The 12,446-nt window shown below is 47.5% G+C and overlaps 1 protein-coding gene across 3 annotated transcripts; it reads left to right on the top strand.

The window, feature by feature from the left end:
* Positions 1 to 3,083: 3,083 nt before the first annotated feature.
* LCN9 (lipocalin 9) lies at positions 3,084 to 12,041 on the top strand. Of its 3 annotated transcripts, none has more exons than XM_083507790.1 (7): positions 3,084 to 3,191; positions 3,966 to 4,106; positions 5,292 to 5,431; positions 7,535 to 7,605; positions 10,698 to 10,790; positions 11,137 to 11,238; positions 11,770 to 12,041. In XM_083507790.1, exons 2-7 carry the CDS (start codon positions 4,008 to 4,010, stop codon positions 11,793 to 11,795), a joined length of 531 nt encoding a protein of 176 aa, XP_083363916.1. In that variant the 5' UTR covers positions 3,084 to 3,191; positions 3,966 to 4,007; the 3' UTR covers positions 11,796 to 12,041. The 3 variants fall into 3 exon arrangements, with proteins under 3 accessions (XP_083363916.1, XP_083363915.1, XP_083363917.1); XM_083507789.1 differs by having other exon boundaries at positions 3,084 to 3,220; XM_083507791.1 differs by lacking the exon at positions 10,698 to 10,790 and having other exon boundaries at positions 3,099 to 3,220; positions 7,535 to 7,609; positions 11,141 to 11,238.
* The last annotated feature ends 405 nt before the right edge of the window (positions 12,042 to 12,446 follow it).

Here is a 12,446-nt window from a genome sequence, read left to right as displayed (position 1 = left end):
ACCTGTATTTTAAATTGCCCCCCCCCATTATGTTTTTACTGTGACTTTATTGATGTTAGCCGCCCTGAGCCTGGCTCTGGCCTGGGAGGGAGGGGTATAAATAAAATTCATTATTATTATTATTATTATTATTATTATTATTATTACTACTACTACTACTACTACTACTACTACTACTACTACACTGGCTTCTGCTGGCACACCAGCTTAGCTGGATCCGACCCCTCTGTCTTTGTACTTTCATCCTTCCAGACTGTGGCACTTTATGGTTTAAATTTCTTATTCTTCATTTTCTTTGCTTTTTCATGCTTGCATTTCTTTCTTTTTTTACAAAAGGGAATTTTTAAAAATACCTCTCTCTATCTCTCCTGTCCCCCCATGCACACACACACACACACACACACACACACATCGTACACCTTCTGAATGCGGAGACCCAGGAACGTGTCTGCATTACAGTCGAGATTCTATGGGATATTTTGTGTCTTCCAGCGACGTCTTCTCCATCCTGCACATCTGCCTGCAGCCTCCGAATCTGCCGCTGGGTGGAGACTACCAGTATCCTGTCCATTCAGAGAAATCTGCTGTGCTTTCTCCTTGTCCATTTTAATGACTCAGATGGAGGGTTGCCATGTGTCATATTTCCCCAGGATACACCCTCTTTTTCACGGTTTAACATGAGAGTCGTCACAGCAATCTATTGTTAACAGTAGAAGTTGGCAAATGTGTCCTCTTTTTTTGCTCTTCAAAATATGGCAACCCTACTCAGATGCGTTCTTTTATTGAGGAAAACTTACTTTAAATGCACGAGGGGGGGCGGACCAGTTTTCCCTCAGTCTTTTTGAAAACAGCATTTATTTCTTGTTGAAGCTCCCATGAAACATTTGCATTCATTAAGGAACTCTGACTGGGCATCCTCCTGCTCTCCTTTTTTTTATTGTTCTTATAATGTGATCACTGTACATGGCACCTTAAGAGAGGGAGAGAGGTCCCTGCCCCAAGGAGCTTGCAATCCGATAAGAGGACATAAGCCGAAGTTGAGCCCTGATGAGATGGAATCTCTGCGGCTGAGTGGTTCCTGTGTCTTGAAAATTGGGCAAGTGCCTGTCATGAGTGGGAATGAACTCCCTCTGAAGGAGCAGGATTGCAATTTGGGGCTGCTCGCAGATCCCACTTGGAGAGCTTTCTTGATCAAGCAGTTTATAAATCATCTTAATAAATAAAGAAGGCTGTTGAATCTCTCAGGGTTTGTCTCTTTAAAAAAAGAAAAAAAGATTTTCTTAGGTTACAAAAGTACACGCATTTTCTCTTTTTCCCCAGCTGTAGAGTCTTTTCTCAGATCCTGAAGCTGAGGCTCCAAGACTTTGGCCACCTCATGAGAAGAGAAGACTCCCTGGAAAAGACCCTGATGTTGGGAAAAATCAGGAGAAGGGGACGACAGAGGACGAGATGGTGGGACAGTGTTCTCGAAGCTACCAGCATGAGTTTGACCAAACTGCGGGAGGAAGTGGAAGACAGGAGTCTCACTTTCAATATTGTCTTTAGTTGACTGCAATGAGAGTTGTTTGCATGTGTGAGGCGGAAGGGATTGTTGGGTCAAGTTAGCCGTATTAGGTGGCTTATAAGCTCGTTATAGCATGAGTGAGCATTGCTGTCTTGGAAAGTATTCAATAGGGCCAGTTCTGGGGTGGCTTCCAATACCTGTTTAGTTATTTTGCACATGTTTTTGTAGGACTGCTGTCCAAAAGGGTTGGATTTGGGTGCATTCCCACCACTTGTGGAGGTATGGACCTGTAGAAGTGCAGCCTCGCCAGCATTTTGGTGAGGTTCCTGGCATATCAGCACCAGTTTCCGTGGTGTTAGGTGCCACCTGTAGCTGAGCTTCAGAGTGAGTTCCCTTCTTTTAGCTGAGATGGATTTAAAGGGAGGTTTAGACTGTTGGGATGCGTCTGGGGAGACGGGGGCATTTGGCAGGCCCCCAGCTGGCTCCAGCCGCCGGCTTGGAGCAAGGCGAACTCTGGTTTTCGTAACAGCATCTATCAGTGACTCGAGCCTCAGAAGCCTTCAGAGACTGAGCACGCTCCAATCAGCAGAGTGAATAACTTTTCACAACGGAAGTGGCGGACAGAGACATACGTAAGCATATTTACAGGCGTTTATTCAGCATCAGGAACAAAGGAAAAACATGTCTGCTTCCCTTCGTGTCCCAGCAAACAGCAGCATAGCAAAAGCTACATACAACGGAAGTTCCCAGCAGACTGTGCTGGAAGTAAGCAGACATGTGACATACAACAACTCCACACACCTGTTCTAAAGGTGGAATGGAACTATATCCTAACATAGACCACATTCTGGTCCACTGCGTGGGGTTTATTTCGTAGCCTGTGCTGTGCTCCCATTGTTTTTTGATTGTGTCAAGGGGGGTTGTGGGATTCTGGAGCAGTTTTTTGTATATTGTGGGTGACATCCCCTTGCCATGTCCTTTTGCTGCCAGGAGAAGGTTTCCAAAGGTGGTCGAGGACCTAGTGGCTGCTGAATTTACTACTGCATTGTTTAAGAAGGCATGTCGTTGGTGGTGTGTTAGCCAGGGTATTCGGGTGTCCCTTAGTTTGTCTTGTATTTCTTGTGTCAATAATAATAATAATAATACCCCGCCCTCCCCAGCCAAGACTGGGCTCAGGGTGGCTAACACCAGGTAAAAACAATTGATTAAAATACAACTTAAAAACAAGATTAAGTACAGCATTAAAATGCAGCCTCGTTTCAGTAGGAACTCAAATCAAAAACTTTTTGGGGATGAAAATGATAAGGGTTTGTAATTTTTTATAGGAGTCTGCTAAGCGGCATCAGCCTTTGGCTTGGCAAGTCTTTATTTGGAAGTTTTGTGCTGCATGATGGAATAGTGCGTGATGCGCCAGGGGGGTGAGTGGGGATGGGGACAATTTGCCTATATTTTCCTTCCATGCTTTACGCATGGACTGTGTGAACCTTTTTAGTGTTGTGGGGATTTTCTTTAGTTTGTTTTGGATAAATGGGTATGCTGTGGGTTCGACTGTGTCTCTCTCCACGTGAACCCATTGTTTCATCTTGTCTTCTAGAATGCCTGGGATTATGTGGCGCACCTGGTTGGTGATGTAGTATAATTCTACGTTGATAATTCCCCACCCTCCTTCTAAGGAGGGGTGGTGCAGGTATTTGGGGCTTATTCTTGGCTTTTTGTGTGAGGCCCAGGACAGAACCCTGCGGCACCCCACTGGTCACATTTTTCCAGGATGATGAGGAACCATTAAATGGATACTCTTTGGGTTTGGTTAGCCAACCAGCTACAAATCCACCTAACAGTTATCTCATTCAACCCACAATTTACCAGCTTTCTTGCGAGAATAGTCATGGGGGACTTTGTGATGTTTTAGAAGCTTTTGCTTGCACCATTTGAAGTTTCTCGCAGTGGTATCAGGATACTTGACACTTCACTGCCATTTTGCAGAAAGGCAAACCAATAGGACACCCCAATTTGCATTGGAGAAATGTTGGAGGGGATGTACCCCTACACACTTCTATTCTTCCCCCTCCTTTGTTGGGGGGGGGGGAAATCACAGGTCTTTAAGCCCCTGTGATCTCAGCTCCTACCCAGAACTGGCATGTGTCAGTCATTAACCTCCCTTCTCTGAAAGAACAAGGAGTGTTATACTCCTTTCCTCTGATGCACAAAGAGATCTCCGCAATCTTTGATCAACACCAAACAGCCCCTTGGGCAAGACAGTTCTCCACCCATCTTTGTAAATGAAGGGTAGGATGGAAGGGAGTCAAAAGTGTTGCTATTATTCCTCCATCAACCCACAACATAGCCTGTTGCTCTCACTCTCGCCCCCTACGTTGCTGGGTGGATTCGCTTGGAAGACATTTGGAGGCAAATCTATAAACTAGGCTGCTGCGATGCTGATCCTTCGTTCTCATCTTCCCAGGTTCTCCGTTCATGCTAAAATCAGGTGAAAGACACCTCCAGGATGAGGCCTGCGCTGCTGTTGGTGGTGGGACTGTCTCCTGCCTGCATATTCCCAGTCACTGCGCACATCCCTGTGCAGTCAGACTTCGAGCCCAGAAAGGTACCGTATTTTTCGCTCTATAACACGCACCCGACCATAACACGCATGTAGTTTTTAGAGGAGGAAAATCCGTAGCCATGCCACTCGTAGGCATTCCCTCCATAACACGCACAGACATTTCCCCTTACTTTCTAGGAGGAAAAAAGTGAGTGTAATGGTTCAAAAAATACGGTAGGTGATTTTCAGGTGGGACCTTCAAGCCAGATTGGCATGATGGAGGAGGAGGAGGAGTTTGGCTTTGATATCCCGCTTTATCAATAACCAAAGGAGTCTCAAAGCGGCGAACATTCTCCTTTCCCTTCCTCCCCCACAACAAACACTCTGTGAGGTGAGTGGGGCTGAGAGACTTCAGAGAAGGGTGACTGGCCCAAGGTCACCCAGCAGCTGCAGGTGGAGGAGCAGAGACGCGAACCCAGTTCACCAGATTACGAGTCCATGATGAAAAAGCCCCCAAGAGCTTGGCCCTCAAACGCCTCGTTTAGTGGGCATAGGATGCCCCTGTTTTCATCAGAGAAATTTTGGAGGTGATGGAATAGGATGCCCCTATCTCCATTGGCGGGACGTGGGTGGCGCTGTGGGTTAAACTACAGAGCCTAGGGCTTGCCGATCAGAAGGTCGGCGGTTCGAATCCCCGCAATGGGATGAACTCCCGTTGCTCGGTCCCTGCTCCTGCCAACCTAGCTGTTCTAAAGCACAAAGTGCAAGTAGATAAATAGGTACCACTCCGGCAGGAAGGTAAACGGCGTTTCCGTGCACTGCTCTGGTTCGCCAGAAGCGGCTTAGTCATGCTGGCCACATGACCCGGAAGCTGTACGCCGGCTCCCTCAGCCAGTAAAGCGAGATGAGCGCCGCAACCCCCGAGTTGGCCACGACTGGACCTGATGGTCAGAGGTCCCTTTACCTTTATCTCCACTGGAGAAATGTTGGAGGGGATGATATCAGCAACAGAGAAGGCAGAACCCAGTGGCAGATTCTCCTGGAGATAATGGCGACCCTTTCGCTTACTCCCCTGGTCTTGCCTTTCTTGAGACTCTGGGCAGCCTTCTTCCTCTGAGCAGCTTTGCTCTAGAGTAGAAGCCCTTTTGCTTCTCCTCTCTCGCAGATACAAGAGCACTGCTGCTTTCACCCTCGGTAGGACAATACTCAGGAGGTGTTTGGCTGCTCAGTGAAGTTATTCTGTTTCAGGTTGCAGGCTTATGGCATCCCGTCGCAATGGCTTCCACTACACCTGAGGTGCCGGAACGTGACAATCTGACGGCGCAGATGGACCACCGCGTGACGGTTTCTGATAGCGGCGACTTGAAACTCACTGCTAACGTTATGCTGTTAGTACCCTCAAATTGATCCAATCAGTGCTGGCCTAGGACCCTTTTCCTGAAATCATTGGCTGGTGTTTGGGCCATTGCATGGTCTTGCCAGGTTGCTTAGGCAACGCTGAGCTGGATGGAAGAAGGGTCCGATTTGGTATGATGCTGGTCCCTAGGGAAGGTCATAGGTTCCAGTTCATTATCTTCCTTTATCTTAAGAGGTTATAGAGGGACACAGGTGGTGCTGTGGTCTAAACCACTGAGCCTAGGGCTTGCCGATTGGAAGGTTGGCAGTTCGAATCCCCGCGACAGAGTGAGCTCCCGTTGCTCAGTCCCTGCTCCTGACAACCTAGCAGTTCAAAAGCATGCCAGTGCAAGTAGATAAATAGGTACCATGGCAGTGGGAAGGGAAACAGCACTCTGGCACTCGTCACAGTGTCCCGTTGCACCAGAAGAGGTTTAGTCATGCTGGCCACGTGACCTGGAAAGCTGTCTGTGGGCAAACACCGGTTCCTTCGGCCTGAAAGCAGAGATGAGTGCCACACCCCATAGTCAAATTCGACTGGACTTAACCATCCAGGGGTCCTTATAGAATCATAGAGTTGGAAGGGACCTTGATGGTCATCTAGTCCAGCCCCCTGTAATGCAGGAATCTCAAGCATCCAGGAGAGATGGCCTCCCAACCTCTGCTTTAAAAGGCCTCTGGATTTTTTAATTTTTAAAAAATTATTTCATAAAATGTCTGCCCGGCTTGATTGTAAACAAAAATACAGCGGACCCTCTGGATACGAACTTAATTCATTCTGGGGGTCCGTCCGCAACCTGAAAAGTCCGTATCTGGAGGCGCTGCTTCTGCACACGTGCACAGCGTGATAAGAGCACTTCTGTGCATGTATGAGGTGCGCAGAGCGCATGGCGAAAACCATAAGCATACACTTCTGAAGTTTACGGATCCGGAGGGATATGTAAGTAGAGGTACAACTGTAAATAAATAAAACCTGAAAGTGGTTTATAATAGACCAAACAGTAAAATTAAGAAAGATGTACTACCCTGCTTTAAAATATACAAAAGTTACAATATGAAAACAGATTGAAAGTACAGGGTAAGACTTTCCACCTGGGAACTTTTTAGCAGGCACCACAAAGAGCACAGGAAGTTCCAAAGTGTTGACGCTGCCACACTGAATGACCTAGTCCGCACAACAGCGCAATGGGTCCTATGTGACACTTGTGTCAGTGCCAGTTCTGCTGATCGACATGTTTGAGAGAGCACATGTAGAGGAAGGCAATCTCATAGGTAAACTGGTCCCAAATAGTTAAGGGTTTTATGTGCCAATAGGAACAGAATCATAGAACCATAAGATGGTACAGTTGGGAGGCACTAAGACTCCCCCAAATTTCCGGGTCCAGCAAGAGTTAGAACTGAATCCATGCTTGGAGGGTTAACCTGGGTGCTAGACCAGAAGCAAAGGTTAAAATATAATCCGAGTTATATTTAATCGCCTGGGAGATGAGCCATTGGGAAGAGCGAAAGGAAGGCGACGAGCCATTCAGAAACCCAAATGGATGGCAAATGGAAGGGCTGCCTCCCTTGAGCATAGCTGGTCAACTTTTCCCTTTTCTTGCAAGGAATCCTATTCAGAATAAGGGAATTTCCCTTAAAAAAAGGGAAATGTTGACAGCTATGCCCTTGAGTCTGAAGAAAAGGCAGAGTTGGAGAATTGAGTTTCGGATTGGAGTTGGCTGCAAGGTGACCTGGTCAAGGTGTCCATGGTTCATATCTGTTTGAACCCGCAGCTTCACCTGTGGGAGAAAAAAGACCCTTCTAGGGTGCTGATGCCAGGAACCCCTCCATTGTAGACTCAGCTTGCAACCTAAAGACACCCCCATCTCTGCTGTGCCTCCTTTCCGAAAGGAATCACAAATGCGAGGGAAACACCGCGATCCCTGGGGTATTGCGACACTTGGAGATTGGGGTGGCATGTGACAAGATGGATCACAAATCTGTGGGTTTCTGCGATGCTTATTTCCCGAACCCTAGAAAACACAAGCAGGGGAGGGAGGGCCAAAGAAGGCCGCGTCTCTTGCGTGGAAGTCTTTCAACTGAGCTTTCTTTTCCAGGAATGGCACCTGTACTCAAACAACCAAGACCTTAATGCACACCAACCGACCCGGTGTATTCCAAGTTCCCAGTAGGTATAAGAGCCACGAGTCACCCTCATATCTTGTTGTGGAGGTGCGGCTTGGGTCTGAGATTGGGGGGTGTCAGTGTTGGGATACAGCCAAGGAATCGGGGGCAATTGGCAGGCCCCCAGCTGGCTCCAGCCCACTGGCCGGTGTGTCGGCAATCTCCAGTCCTTCGTTCTGCTCTGGTCAGACCACACCTGGAGTACTGTGTCCAGTTCTGGGCACCACAGTTCAAGAAGGACACTGACAAACTGGAACGTGTCCAGAGGAGGGCAACCAAAATGGTCAAAGGCCTGGAAACCATGCCTTATGAGGAACGGCTAAGGGAGCTGGGCATGTTTAGCCTGGAGAAGAGGAGGTTAAGGGGTGATATGATAGCCATGTTCAAATATATAAAAGGATGTCACATAGAGGAGGGAGAAAGGTTGTTTTCTGCTGCTCCAGAGAAGCGGACACGGAGCAATGGATCCAAACTACAAGAAAGAAGATTCCACCTAAACATTAGGAAGAACTTCCTGACAGTAAGAGCTGTTCGACAGCTTGGAATTTGCTGCCAAGGAGTGTGGTGGAGTCTCCTACTTTGGAGGTCTTTAAGCAGAGGCTTGACAACCATATGTCAGGAGTGCTCTGATGGTGTTTCCTGCTTGGCAGGGGGTTGGACTCGATGGCCCTTGTGGTCTCTTCCAACTCTATGATTCTATGATTCTATGATTAATGCAGCATCAACGACTCGAGCTTCAGAAGCTGGAGCACGCTACTCAGCAGAGTCAACGTTACGCAACAGAAGTGGCAGGAGACGGCTGTGTGAGCATATTTACAAGCAGGACTTGCCGATCAGAAGGTCAGCGGTTCGAATCCCCGCTTGCTCAGGGAGCTCCCGTTGCTCGGTCCCTGCTCCTGCCAACCTAGCAGTTCGAAATCACGTCAAAGTGCAAGTAGATAAATAGGTATCGCTCCAGCAGGAAGGTAAATGGCATTTCCGTGCGCTGCTCTGGTTCATCAGAAGTGGCTTAGTCCTGCTGGCCACATGACCCGGAAGCTGTACGCTGGCTCCCTTGGCCAATAAAGCGAGATGAGCTCCGCAATCCCAGAGTCGGCCACGACTGGACCTAACGGTCAGGGGTCCCTTTTCCTTTACCTTGATTCAGCTGACAAAAGGAAAACATGTCCGATCCCTTTCATGTCCAAAAGCAAGCAGCATAAGCAAAACTATACACAAAGGGAAGTTCCCAGCAAGCTGTGCTGGAGTGTAAACAGGCATGTGACACACAACAGTCTCATGCCTGTCCCTTAAGGTGGAATGGAATATTCTAACATCCAGTGTCGTTTCATGCATGGATGGAGCCCAGTGCCGTGCAGCTTTGATGTCTCAGCCCCTTTCATGGACCACGCCAGCTTGGGCAATTGCAGGAGTAGGAGGAAAGCTGTCCGCTACATGGCTGCTTCTTAGGGGCAAGCTGGAAACTGCCCGCGTCTCCCGCTTGGCCGTGAGCAAACAAGTTTGTGCCCAGGAAGCCCTGCCAACAGCCGAGCCTCACCCCTTCCCTCTCTCCCTCGTCTTGGTGGCACTGCCCCCTGGAGGCAGCTCCCTTCAGCTTCGCTTCGAGCCACGGGCTGCGGATGCAAATGGTGTCCTCGCTAAGCGCCCTGAACCCGAGCCCGGGAGCACACTCGCATTGCCAGTCTGCTGCCAGCTGCAGAGCGAATAATAATACAGTGGTACTGAGGTCCAGCGCCGAGGACCTTCTGGCGGTTCCCTCATTGCGAGAAGCCAAGTTACAGGGAACCAGGCAGAGGGCCTTCTCGGTAGTGGCACCCTCCCTGTGAAACGCCCTCTCACCAGATGTCAAAGAGAACAACTACCAAACTTTTAGAAGACATCTGAAGGCAGTCCTGTTTGGGGAAGCTTTTAATGTTTGATGCATTACTGTATTTTAATATTTGGTTGGAAGCCACCCAGAGTGGCTGGGGAAGCCCAGCCAGATGGGCGGGGTATAAATAATAAATTATTATTATTATTATTATTATTATTATTATTATTATTATTATTACCCCTCTGCAAGGCAGGAATCTCAATTCAAGCATCCCTGACAGATAGCCATCCAACCTCTGCTTCAAAAACTACCAAGAACGGAGAGTTCACCCCCTCCAGAGGGAGTCGAAGTGCTCTTACTTTCACAAAGTTCTTCCTGATGTTGAATCGCAATCTCCTTTCTTGTAACTTGGAGCCATGGGTTCGAGTCCTACCCATGGGAGGAACCCAAGTGAGCCGTTCTGGGAGAGAGAGTCGGCACCTTCGTGGATTTCCGAGGGTTCAATATTAGAATTTACCGTTACTTTTAAGAAACGGCGGTCGGTCGTGGCAAAGGCGGGGGACACTTCTTGGGGCCCAGAGTTTCATCTTTGTAAATCCCCGCCCCCCAAAAAGCTATATCAAATGAGGTGGCAGGAGATCTTGTGAATATTTAAAGTGGCTAAGAGTAATAATAATAATAATAATAATAATAATAATAATAATAATAATAATATTTTATTATTTATACCCCGCCCATCTGGCTGGGATTCCCCAGCCACTCTGGGCGGCTTCCAAAAGAATATTAAAATACTATAATACATCAAACATTAAAAGCTTCCCGAAACAGGGCTGCCTTCAGATGTCTTCTAAAAGCCTGGTAGTTGTTGTTCTCTTTGACATCTGGTGGGAGGGCGTTCCACAGGGCGGGCGCCACTACCGAGAAGGCCCTCTGCCTGGTTCCCTGTAACTTGGCTTCTCGCAACGAGGGAACCGCCAGAAGGCCCTCGACGCTGGACCTCAGTGTCTGGGCAGAACGATGGGGGTGGAGACGCTCCTTCAGGTATACTGGACCAAGGCCGTTTAGGGCTTTAAAGGTCAGCACCAACACTTTGAATTGTGCTCAGAAACGTACTGGGAGCCAATGTAGGTCTTTCAAGACCGGTGTTATGTGGTCTCTGCGGCCGCTCCCAGTCACCAGTCTAGCTGCCGCGTTGCTAGAGTGTTGCTTCTGCCTAGACCTTCGAGCAAAGATACAGGACAAAGTTGTCTTATAGCTAACGTCTTATGGTGTTTCCTGTGCAGACAAATCCACAGTTCGCGTCATGGCTGCTGATTATGATAGATACATAATTTTCCATGTGACGTTGGACACTTACACGGCAATGTATCTGTCTGGTACGTGTTATAATGACGGATGGGGCAGATCTGGGGTTCAGTAGAAAGCTATTTGCTTACTTTGGGCTTATCCACACTTAGCTTTGCTCTGCAAAGCTCCTTGTCCAAGAATTTTTAATTTTATTTTTGCCCCAGCGCTGGGGACAACTGAGCGCCTTTGTAGGCTTTCGGCTCCTTTAGACCCTCCATCAAAGCACTACCTTGGCTCCATGATAGAATCGGTTCCTGACTGTCTGATGGGTCATCCGGGGAGGATGGCAGGAAGAAGATACTTTAGATGGTCTATGTATGTCGAACAGAGATTTGGGCATTTCCAGACTTACCCAACCTTTGCTTCTGTTTAAAGGTAGGAGACTGGACGTTGGAGGCGCCATCGAAGATAAATTCAAGGATTTCGCCTTGGCTCAAGGATTTCCCGAGGGGAACATCAGATTCTTTGAAAGAGCCGGTAAGGCAAGCGGGACTCAGTCAACAGAGCAGGAGACTCTCAATCTCAGGGTTGTGGGTTCGAGAACCACGTTGGGCAAAATATTCATGCATGGGAGGGGGTTCGACTACATGACCTTTGGGGTCCCCTCCAACCCTACAATTCAATTATTACAAACACATACTTATCTCCTGTTCTTTCACGGGCATAATAAGTTTGGAAGTTATTATTTAGTTAGTTAGTTAGCTATTAAATTTGCATACCACTCTTCATCTGAAGAACTCAGGGTGTTTCACAACATAAAAGTACAAGACAAAAATATAAGATAAAAACACAAAGAATAAAAACAAGAACAAAATGAAAAAATAAGCGCCCCCCCCAAACCACAAGATCTACTGTTTCTAAATTAATCAGTTTGTTAAGTATGTTGATTGGCTCAGTTTTGAACTATGATGGCGAGATACTAATATTCCTAATAAATAAATATCAATTGCCCCCGTTTCCTTCCTCCTTACCAATTTTCCTGACCTGCTTTTCTCCTTTCCTCCACAGAACAATGCACTCCACAAGTGGATTAATTCCTAATACCCAGAAATGGCATTTCTTTACTGTGTGTGTAAATATATAATCATTGGTGAATAATCAGAAACACTTGGTAATAGTTACTCTGTCGGGATGATGGCAAGAATGATGATGGATCGATGTCTCCCCCTCCCTGTCTCTGACCTGTAAAAGTTGATGCTGCAACAACAACAAGAACAAACCTTCCTTCAGGTTCTCCCCCAAACTGATTTTAAAATAAATCTATAGCTCAGACTTCGCAAGCGGCTTTCTTGGCCAGAAGCATTATTGTGGGGGGAACAGAAGGGCTATGAAGGGAGGGGGGGTGAACACATATGAACCAGGCAGAGGGCCTTCTCGGTTGTGCCAGCCTCCCTGTGGAATGCCCTCCCATTGGATGTCAAGGAGATAAACAACTATCTGACTTTTAGAAGACATCTTGGAAGGCAGCCCTGTTTAGGCAAGTTTTTAATAACAGTTGTTTTAATGTATTTTTAATATTTTGTTGGCAGCTGCTTACATTGGCTGGGTCAGGGGTCTGCAACCTTTAAGACAAAAAGAGCCACTTGGACCCGTTTCTGAAGGAAAAAACACCTGGGAGCTGCAAAACCATTGCGACATTTAAAACAAATATATCTCCGGAGCCGCGATCTGACAGCGGGCGGGAA

This window comes from Podarcis liolepis, assembly GCF_965112155.1.
Source record: "Podarcis liolepis genome assembly, chromosome: 6".
Classification (NCBI taxonomy): Eukaryota; Metazoa; Chordata; class Lepidosauria; order Squamata; family Lacertidae; genus Podarcis; species Podarcis liolepis.
Note: the sequence above shows the minus strand (reverse complement) of the source record. Positions and strands in the feature narration are given on the sequence as shown.